At 38.0% G+C, this 10804-nt stretch overlaps 3 protein-coding genes across 4 annotated transcripts; 1 reads left to right on the top strand and 2 right to left on the bottom strand.

The window, feature by feature from the left end:
- Positions 436-2984, top strand: LOC105177742 (probable transmembrane ascorbate ferrireductase 2). The gene is made up of 4 exons (XM_011100986.2): positions 436-827; positions 985-1033; positions 2048-2247; positions 2374-2984. Exons 1-4 carry the CDS (start codon positions 684-686, stop codon positions 2677-2679), a joined length of 699 nt encoding a protein of 232 aa, XP_011099288.1. The 5' UTR covers positions 436-683; the 3' UTR covers positions 2680-2984.
- LOC105177741 (probable translation initiation factor eIF-2B subunit delta) lies at positions 3599-7022 on the bottom strand. 2 transcript variants are annotated; one of them, XM_011100984.2, is made up of 7 exons: positions 6296-7022; positions 6060-6191; positions 5347-5702; positions 4441-5185; positions 4246-4342; positions 4103-4157; positions 3599-3709 (listed from the first exon to the last, which is right to left on the bottom strand). In XM_011100984.2, the coding sequence occupies exons 1-7, from the start codon at positions 6753-6755 to the stop codon at positions 3647-3649; spliced, it is 1908 nt and encodes a 635-aa protein (XP_011099286.1). In that variant the 5' UTR covers positions 6756-7022; the 3' UTR covers positions 3599-3646. The 2 variants fall into 2 exon arrangements, with proteins under 2 accessions (XP_011099286.1, XP_011099287.1); XM_011100985.2 differs by lacking the exon at positions 3599-3709 and adding an exon at positions 3729-3940.
- On the bottom strand, positions 7324-10089 carry LOC105177739 (cyclin-B1-2). Its single transcript, XM_011100983.2, has 4 exons — positions 9836-10089; positions 9643-9743; positions 8856-8953; positions 7324-7580 (listed from the first exon to the last, which is right to left on the bottom strand). Exons 1-4 carry the CDS (start codon positions 9953-9955, stop codon positions 7480-7482), a joined length of 420 nt encoding a protein of 139 aa, XP_011099285.1. The 5' UTR covers positions 9956-10089; the 3' UTR covers positions 7324-7479.

Raw genomic sequence — 10804 nt, 5'->3', positions numbered from 1 at the left:
ACCGAGAAATCTGAGGGCATTATGTAATAAAACGGATATAGTAAGGGAATATACTGAATTGTAATGCCACGGTGTATGTGGGCTGTTTGGGAAGCTTTGGGAATGGGGCAACTGGCTTTAATGACCTGACTTGAAGATAAGCCCTTTAATTTATTCTTCTTTTTTTTTCAAGAATATAATATAAAAGCTAGAATTCTTGCATTAGTCTTTTGTTTTTATTTGTTATTTGGGGGCCCACTCTATTCTTGGAGTATGCTTTTTTCCAAAGAAAATATATTAATTGGTCTCTTTTTGTAGGCTAATATCACATTTTTGTTTAATTACTAATGACATGGTAATTACCAACTTTTGAGATTAATGGACGTTGATTTCTGATTAATTTGAGACCAATGCTGATTTAATTAAAAAGATACAAGTTTCTTTGTCTGCGGGTCAAATTTTTGCTAGCTTTTCCTTCTTATTTACGGAGTTGCCAAACAACCCTTCCCTTGGAAGTCAAAAGTCAACTAATCCTCAGAGCTCAGCCCGTCAGCTTTGGCCATCAGCGCAGTAGTCTGTTTTTCTTCTTTCTTTCTCTTGGCGGAGATCTGAATACTGGTGCAAAACCCCTCGTGCCCAATCTCTCCAGGATTCGAATTCTTTGTTGACCGAATAGATTGTCTTTCTTTTCCTAGAATCTTCAAATGGCGGTACCGCGGGTGCGGTTCCCGATCTTTCCGGTGGTGAGAGTAATCGGAATTGTTGTCGCCGTACTGGTTTTAGTATGGACCGTGCATTACAGGGGCGGATTGGCTCTAATATCAGAGAATAAAGATCTCATTTTTAACGTACAGTTCCTCTTTTTCTTCTTTAAATTCTTTCTTATGTGGAGTTCAAAATTTCGCTGGTTTATTTGGGGATTTTTGAATGGAGATCAAATTGAAATTGTGTTCTGTTTCCTAAATGCTGTCTCGAATGGAATAAATTATTTTTGTTTGTTCTCAGGTTCATCCTGTACTAATGGTGGTTGGCCTTGTCGTCCTGAATGGCGAAGGTACGAACAGAATGGAAAACACCATTAAACCAGTCTTTAATACTTGGGTCTTACCTATCTTCTTCTGAATAATAAAATTTGAATAAACAAGAGTCTGTTGAGCCATCTAATGGATGCATTTCGGTTTGTAATTCGTTGTCTATTGTGTGATCTATTATGAATTAGCTGTGTTTAATTGCGTTGTGGAAGGGTCCTTTCTTTTATTTATTTATTCGAGTTAAAAGTTTTCCTAGTTTTGTAATAAATTCACTAACAGCGCTAGACTAAGAAAATTACAGCACCATCTGCTGGATTGTCTTGCTGCCGTTGAAAGTTGTTTGTAGAATCAAGAGAACTTGTACACATATTCATAGTGTATGCTGTTTTCTCCTGAAAAATGATAATTTCTTGGTGAAGTGCATGTGCAAGTCAATGTAAAGTGTGATGCATGTGATTATGTTGTGACCTCATGTATTTGTATGCAGTTAGTGTTCTTTTCTTGGATAACTTATGCAGTTAGCTATTGGCTTTCTAGAAGGTACTTTTGCTGATTGTCTGCTCTTGAAACGTAATTATTTGTTCGTGTCTTTGACGAAGGGCCATTAGATTTGCTTAAGTGGCATCCATGGTTAAAAATGTCTCAAATTCAGTGTAGATGGAGTACCATTCCAATCTTATTTTTGACATATTTGCCTTCGGAAATTCTCTGGTCTGCTGTAGCATGATTTTTGTGCATGAAGATTCTGTTTATTCATACAGGATCTGTCACTGATAAAGAACAAATGTAAGATATTTGCATTTTCTCACTTCTTTACTTTTGAGTGTGTACCTGCCTCCTTTCTTGGTCTCCTTGCATTTTGTTGGATATGGATCTGGACTTTTCACTTGTTTTATTTTCCTTGGACCTGCTCTTATGTAAGAGGGTGTATATATCTGTCTGTGTGTGGACTTGCTGTCCTTTTAGACTACTAATGTGTCCCTGTTTACCAAGAACTCTTGGAAATATGTTTTAATTCTTGGCATAGATTTTTGCAGCAATGCTAGCATACAAGAGCGTGTCAGGAACAAAAAGCTTCAAAAAATTAGTTCACCTTTCCCTGCAATTCCTGGCTTTCTGTTTGAGCATCATCGGACTATGGGCTGCGTGGAAGTTTCACATTGACAAAGGAATTGATAACTTCTATAGTCTCCACTCATGGCTGGGCGTAGCCTGTCTTTTCTTGTTTGGACTTCAGGTAATCATTTCAGAATTATGATGAGTTGAAATTATAATAGCTTAATTTGCAAAGTTCTCGTTTGCACAGCGATGTAGCAATTTTCTGATCTCATCAATTAATTTATATAGTAACTTTTTTGTGTAGTGGGCTGCTGGATTTGTGACCTTTTGGTATCCTGGTGGATCAAGAAATAGTCGAGCAAGCCTGTTGCCGTGGCATGTGTTTGTTGGCATTTACATTTATGCTCTAGCTGTAGCCACCTGCACTACTGGTTTTCTAGAGAAGGCAACATTTCTCCAAACAAATAAAGTAATATCTCGTTACTCAATGGAGGCGTTGCTGGTGAATTCGTTGGGGATCTTGATTGTTGTTTTGGCTGGTTTCGTGATTCTTGGGGTTGTTTCACCCGTGTATGGAAAAGGAGATGTTCCAAGAGGAATAGCTGAATAGTGTCCTGAAAGTCAATTGGAACCGGAATCAAGATTTCTCAAAGTTCCTGCAGTTTGTTTCTGAGAGTTGGGATTTGGAGGGAATAGGATTAAAAAGACAGAAAATGATGAATATTTTCTATTTTATAGCATCAAAGAAATGCAAATGGCCAAGCATTATTTGCCATTGAGTCGGCAATTTTTCTTCTTTTCATCTGGATACAACAATTTTTTAATTTTGGTCTGCCTTTGGGATTTATGAACTGATTTATTGATTTTATTGCATCTAATGGAGGTTTTAGGAAGCTTCAAATATAGTTACCGTAATTGTTGCTCGATACAATCGGAACACATTTTGTTAAGAATTTATGCAATTGCCGAAAGTGGAAACATTGACCTGGTGTTTTTCCATCTCTATCATTCGTCAGTATGCTGTTTGAAAATAAATGTAAAGAAACTAGATAGAGTTATTTGTTCTTCTGAGGTTTGTTTTCCATCAAAGTCAATTAGTACTTTCGGGCACGTGAATGAATCACTGGAGAAAAGGACATTCTGGCGGTTGATATAGAACCAATGAAAGAACTCACAGATGAAAAACACACCATTAAGAAAACTGAGAAGATGACTTCTTTAATTTACTCATTTCATTTATAAGGACTTAAACAGAAATGGAGCGAGCACTATCCGGAACAACCAATAATTCCAAAGAAACAACCTCTAATTATTAGCGTTTCTGGATACAAAATTACAATCATTTCACTATCCGCTAGGATATTGAGAAGAGCTCATCACATCATACATTACCAAAACTGCCTGGAGAGGCGGAATATTCGCACTCTTCACAGAGTTGGGTCAGGCCGAAAAACAGAAATTAGTGCATTTTGAGACAAAAAAGATCATTCCAAAAAGGGTGTACAATGAGAATTCAATAAGAAAATTGATTTTTCATCTATAAGCAAGGACTTATAGAATGATTTTATCGCACATCTCTATATCCACAAGTGCTCTCTGCGATATTCTCGGACGATAACAGGAACACTGGTAGGTGGAATCTGAACACATCACATGAAACATTAAAACAAAGTGAATAAATCTCGTGTGAAGTATAAAACAGGAACAAAAATGACAACAGAACCATAAACCTAAGTAATTAGGCTGCCCAGTTTGGAAAGGAGAGAGACAACATGTTTTAACCCAATTAAACGGGAGAGAAATTTTGAGATCTGGAGTCGACAAAAGAACCATCCTCATGCAGATCAACATCACTTCCAGTTTTTAACCATCTTCAAATTCACAATATAGCAACTCTCAGGTTAATTAATCAATACCACAGTGAAAAATCTAACACTTCTAAAAACAACTGACTCATATGCATGCATTTTCTACCAAAATGATATGGTCTGGTAGCAATCATTAATGTAATGAATGACCCTCGTCCAACTTACCATGCCATAGTCAGTTATAATCATTGATACATAATCTGAAGGTGTTGCATCATACCTGGTAAAATAATAATCAAGAGTAAGCCATACAACCAATCAATAGAATTATCTTAAAATTGACAAGTCAACATCAGAATCAGGCTTACATCAGGTTCAAGAGCTGTAGATTCTCGCTATTGGCCCATCCATCCAAAGTATTTATTTCCTTTCTACCAGAAACCTTTGATATTACATCAGGATCACCTGCAATGATATGTTAGACCAATTGCAAAAATTAGGAGCTTGATATGTTGCCACTCTTTTGGATGCAACCTGATTTGGTAATAAACTGTTCAACATACCAAGTTCATTAGAGCAAATTGAATCAAGTTGGACCCTTTCGTGAAACTTGTACGCTTCACAACATATCAAGACTGGAACATGAAACTGATGGGCAACCATCGCAACACATGCAGTGCCAACCCTTGAGTAAACCGTTCCATTAGACAGCACTGACGACGCGCCCAAAAATACTCTAGAGACTTCATGCATTATATAAGAAACAGCATTTATATGAGTGTATGTACAATGAATACCCTTCCCCACAAGCCTACGAAGCAACTTTTGGCCTTCAAGCTTTGGACGCGAATCCACTATCACCACTCGGAAATGTTTACCAAGCTCATGAGCATGCAATAACATCATTTCAACAGCAGATGATGATGCATATGTCAGAAGAACATCACCATCCCTAATTTTGGTTACGGCATGCTTTACAATTACCTTATCTGCTAGAATTATCTTCTCGCTTATAAAACGATCAATATCAGAGATAAGATGGACTTTTGCCTCTGACTCAGACAGATTCAAAGGCAATTGAGCAATTCGAGTTTTAAGAAACCTAATTGCATTTCCCATGCTGATTGAAAGGGGTCTACATTCAATCAGAAAAGACACATAACCGTTGATTTTTGTTGTCAAGTCCCTAATAAGGGACTTCTCTGGTGGTGTGGAGTAATCCTTGATTGATTCTTGGAATGCTTGAAGCATTGCAATGCAGCGGGCATTGCCACCAGATATATCCCCAGCTAGATATCTCAGTCCAACCTGACACATGAAATCCAGAATGAAGATTAAATTGTCTTTAATCAGTTCCAGAGAAAGCAAAGTATGTTTCCCAGTAAATTTAACAATAAAAGATAATAAAGATTGATTAATATGTCAGCAAGCCACGGGCGGAAGGAAAAGGGTAGAGCCCATCAATTTACCTTGTAAACTGCAGGATGAACAGTATCAAGTTGGAAGAATTTTGATTCCAGTTCAGGAAGCTGTGTTCCATGTTCATACTGAGGGAGATGCCTAAAGAGTTCAACTCTGTTCTTGGCTTCAGTTTGTTTTACAACAGATCGCTTCTTTGCCTTCTCAACTCTGTTTGCATCATCAAACTGCATCCGTGGATGAGGTACGTCTTTCTTCCTATCTTTATCTGGCTGACGATCACCACCTTTTTTCTCAGAAGCTGCAACCGACGAGCTGTCTTTCTTTTGTGAAACAGCTTTTACAGGCTTCCCTGTGTTGGAATTTGCAGTGTTGACACCAGAAGCACCAGTCTTACTTCCTTCACCTAGAAAGATGCAACTTTCCAATCTAAGTATATTTCAAAAAAGTATAGTAGAGACGCAAAAATGCAGGATTCATTGAATTATTGATCCATTTAACGAGAAGATAAGTCAAAGTGGCTGCATGCAGACAGAACTAAGATTCATGGCATGGCTTAGAAGCATTTTATCACCGGAAGAAAGTGGCTTCCTCATCATAGCTATAGCATAAGAGCAATTTAGTATATGAAGATTTAAGTATTCTTTGATGATTCTAATCATTAATGAAGCAATACCATACATATAGTTCGCTATTCTACTCTCTGACGCAGCAATGGATGGAAATATCATCTGGAAATCATCGGCCAGAAAAAAATATTCACCTTTAGCAGCAGCCTTTGCAGCTCTCTGTGCCTCTTGAAGTGCCCTCCTTTCTGCTTTCGTTGTCTTCTCCTTTAATGGCTTCCCAGTCACTGCTCTTTGCTCCTTCTGCACTTCCACATTTGACCCTCCATCTGTTTCCACAATTCCATAAATCCGAAAACACACCCAAAACACTGAAACCCAAAATCGTAGAAAATAATATATCACCAAAAAAACCAAGATCAATAAAATCTACCCGGGGGCAAGTTAACAGCATTCTTCTGCTTAGCCAACGCCATATTAAACCCGCCAGCTGGCAACGACGTAGCGAATTTACCAGAACTACCTCTACGACCCCACCTAGGAGAGAGCGGGTCCTCCGAAAACTCCGTGGTAGCAGTAGGAGTTAAAAACTCAGACGGATTGTAACTGCCCACAGGAATCGAAGTATCAGCAGCACGGGCGACACGGAGGGGGGAGATAGGCGGCCCCAGGGGGAAATGGCGGGAGAGGTCGGTGGAGAGGTGGCGAGGCGGGGGGATCATGACGGGTGACAAGGAGTTGCCAGATGGGGAGACGTCGGATACGGGAGGGGAAGAGGATGTCGGGGCGGGTGGACCCGATTCAGAGCGGTCGAGTGGGGCCGCCGGAGCAAAGAAGCCGACCTGCCGGACCTTGGGGTCGCTGACAGTGCGGGGAACGCGGCGAGAGTCCATATTCGGTGTTGGGGAGAAGGGTTTGGGGATTGGGATTGGGTTTTTCTGTTTCTGTTATTGTTTTCCTTTTTCTTTTTCTTTAATGATTCCTTTATTCTGGGGTTGTTTTTATTGGAGATGGGGGAATCTAGGGTTCAGAGGGGAAATTAAGGTGGGTATACTGGTGTTGTGGGCTGACTGAACGGGACATTACTGTCTTTTTTGTTTCATTTCTTTGCCCTTTTAATTGTTACTTTCTTGCCAGAAAATCTATATCTATACCGCCCATACGAATTACGAAATACCTGGTATTCTATTCAAGAAATTTAAGAAATTACCTGGTTAAAGAACTAAACATGCCACATAATTCAAGGTAGATCACAACTCAATCAAGATTTATAATGATAAAAAGTTATTCAAACTGGTATCATAAATTATTTATACTTGGACTTCAATCATTTGCTCAACACACCCCAACTGATTGGATTGGTTAGATGATGCTGACCGCAACCGATCAGAGTTCCTACCATCCATCAACCAACAGAGGATATCGCCCTAGGAGATGACGCATTAAATTTGAGCGTGATAATGCAAGAAACAAAGTTGAACAACATCCAATCAACTATGAGGGATTGGTGTTCTTTGATTAGCCAAATATGTCGAATACAGATCACATTGGTTGTATTACAGAAAAGACGCTCAACCAACAATATACTTGAAGTCGGGCTGCTGGTTGCTGAATGCTTCACATGAAACTGGGTTGTGGTGGTCCTTTTGAAAGGCCAAGACGCACTTCCATGCCATGATGCATGTCTACTGGACGAAATGATTCAGACTCCCTAGGATCTGAAACCATATTTAATATACATGTAAGTAAAAGACTAAACATCAGGGAAGACAAGAAAACCATTCATCAGTCACTTTTCTAGCGTGTCCAAAGCATTGAACCACAATATTCACCAATCTCGAATAACAGTATCATGAAAATTGCCTTTTTAATTACAATTCCCACTAAAATACAAAATAGCATTTATGTACAAACACAGGAAGCTAGATAGAAAAACTAGCAGATATCAGTACAACAATCCACTCTAGCTAGTTATGAACAGAAAATGCATAAAAGAAAGAGTAACTCATATATGGCATGGGAAATAGGATGATAAACCTATTCTGGCTCTTTTTAGGTCAACATCCAACAAAGTGATGGCAGAATTTTATGACCTTCCACAGTTCAGCATTCATGCAAAAGCAGACATTTATTTAGAAGAGAAGAAAGATAATAATTTATGGTTGGGTGACAAGTGGAAAGATGAGGGAGTTTGACTTCATGTATGAGTAGTGAAGTTTTCCATGGATTAGGTGCAACAAAGAGATTAGGTACAACATAACAGACGCGTTTCTTGCTTCTCTAATAGTGAAACAACCTTCTGGATATTTGTATTACAGAAACTTTCTAGACCATTTGTTTAACAAAGTAGATGCTCTGGTTGGAATTAGCACCAGGGGAAAAGGAAAACAAAAACATTGAAAGCTAAAGCTGTCATACTTCCCTTAAGGTATTAATCTTACTTTATTTTATTATATATGCTAAGGTCAAAGAATGTTTTCTGATACACCTAGGACAGATTCTATATAAATACTTAGAAGGAACAAGAAGAATATATAAGCAGATAGACATTAATAATTATTTCTCTTACTTGCTTTTACTTAAAAACCGAAACGTGAAGACTGTTTTCCTTTGTGTTCATTCACTAAAATCCAAATGTCCAAACAAGGTAATTACAATATGCGATCATCACAAGATTTTACATTATATCTACACCTAGGACATAAATTCTACAGATCAATTAATTAGTTCTCATACTTGCTTTGAGTTAAAACTCCAACCAAAGGACGACAGGTTTCCTTTGTGTTCAGCCGGCGAAATTTAAATGCAGTAAAAAGGTAAGTTAGAATATGTTATTTCAGATGCCTAATGACACTAAATGATTATACTATAATCTGACACCAACAAGCCCCTATCATCCAGTCTCATGTCATTTTGCTAACAATTATGTACTCTGCATAAAACCTGTCAAAGAGCTAAAAGGAAGAATTTTGCATTTAACAGTATTTCGTTACCATTGAGGTAGTCTCCAAAACCAAAACTTTCCAAAGTTCCATTCATGGCCTCTAAACCCACAAATGAAGAGGGTATAACTCCAGGAGGTCTTTGAAATCTGTAGTCAACAAAAGAGCCAAAGAAATATAAGAATATCAATTCAGAGAATGTGCTGAGAGATTCTTTTATAAAGTGCTGTTTAGCTATCAAGCAATATATGCAGCTGGCAGACAGTTGAAAATAACATCATTATGTGCATAGGTTAAAATTTAATATGTAACTTCAGCTCCTTGATCCATTCACAAACTAACCAATTATGATACAGTATATGATCTTGATTCAGAATGCCTGAAGACAAACTAAAATGTGACAGAACCAACAAAACTAGGAGCCTAAAACTCAGTATACAAGAAAATCAACTAACATATCTACTTGGATGCCCCATTTCTTCTAGATCGTATTTATGGCGTAAAGTAGCCATCAGGAAAGAATGATTACCTAATAATGTACAAAAACATAAGTCAACATTTTTCTTTGGCGCCCTAACACGCACTCATAGCAGGATTTTACATTATATCTACCATTCCAAATGCATTTTAACGAGCTGAAAGTTTCACATAATCAAAAAGTCAAAAAGCAAACCCATGCGATTGAACACAGGCACATGAGTACATCCAAAAGTTCAAAGTAAGCCCCATTTCACAACCACAAAAAACCCTTGCTTCTACAGTTCCGCACACCAATAGCAAAGAAAATGAGGTAAAATAATCAAATTAACCAAAAATAAAGAGCCAGAGTGAGAGAAACTTCGAGAGAATCTGTCGATCGAGCTCCATCTTAATTGGAAACGCCGCTCCGTAAGTATTCATCAAAATTTTCTTCTTCATTTCTTCTTGCCTCACCTTCGACTATTCACCAAACAAGCAAAATTTAAAAACAATAACAATAATTAAGAAAAAACAGAACAGATATTAAAGAAAGTTCAACAAATAAAATTTACAGAGCGATAGGCAGATTCAAGCGGGTGAGGTTCAATAATATCACTCTTCACGCCGTGGATTCCGTATCGGAGTGGGTCGTCTCTCCGCCCTTCGAGTGGAATCATCTTCTCCGAATCCATCACAGTTTCTTTCCTTCTCGTATTCCTTTTGCCTCTTTGGTATGGAAGAATGAGAGTGAGATTGCAGATGTAGGAAAAGTATGAAGAAGAGAAGAGAATTTCTGAGAAATCTTTTCATACAAGTTAAATGAAAGTAAAATCAATGTCAGCTGAAAATGACGACGCAGCGAGTCTACCTCTGTTGGGCTGGGCCATGGTCTGAGTTTTCATGTGTGCCTGCTCCTCTACTGGGTTGATACGTTATATTTCTGTAGGCCCAAGATGAAGTAGGATGTTACCTCTGTTGGGCTGATCCATGAGGTGAACTCTCATGTGGGCCGTTCCTCCTCCATTAAATCAATGAACGGATAGAGTTGTACAATGTTGGACTTGGAGGAATTTGCACCTGTACCATGATATTAACACAAAGTGATATTGGCAAAGCAACTACATCGGCCGTACATAAGTTTAAGTTATTTATAAGTTCAAAAAGTTCATTTTTTAATGACATGTTTTTTTAGGATTGAATCATAAAATATATAAAGTTAGAGTAGATAATATTTCATTTTACGAGGCACCAATTAAGTCTCAAATCGTATTATATGTTGTTATTTGCGGGAAAGAGGTCATACGCTCGTCCAAGCCCCTTGTCTAGAGTGTTGATGATGTAGGCAGAGTGTTCCACATCAATTGCAGACGAGAAACTTGAGTAGCTTATAAACTCCCAACGGCTCTTCTTCCTAGTAAAGCATTTTTTTAAAACAAAATTGTAAGGCTCATAACTAGAAATAATAAGGCTCTTTTAAGACGAATTATACCTCATGCAACAATGCATCAATCAAGTTGTAAGTCGAAAATTGAAAATCATTT

This window comes from Sesamum indicum, linkage group LG15 (genome assembly GCF_000512975.1).
Source record: "Sesamum indicum cultivar Zhongzhi No. 13 linkage group LG15, S_indicum_v1.0, whole genome shotgun sequence".
NCBI classification, from domain to species: Eukaryota; Viridiplantae; Streptophyta; class Magnoliopsida; order Lamiales; family Pedaliaceae; genus Sesamum; species Sesamum indicum.
Note: the sequence above shows the minus strand (reverse complement) of the source record. Positions and strands in the feature narration are given on the sequence as shown.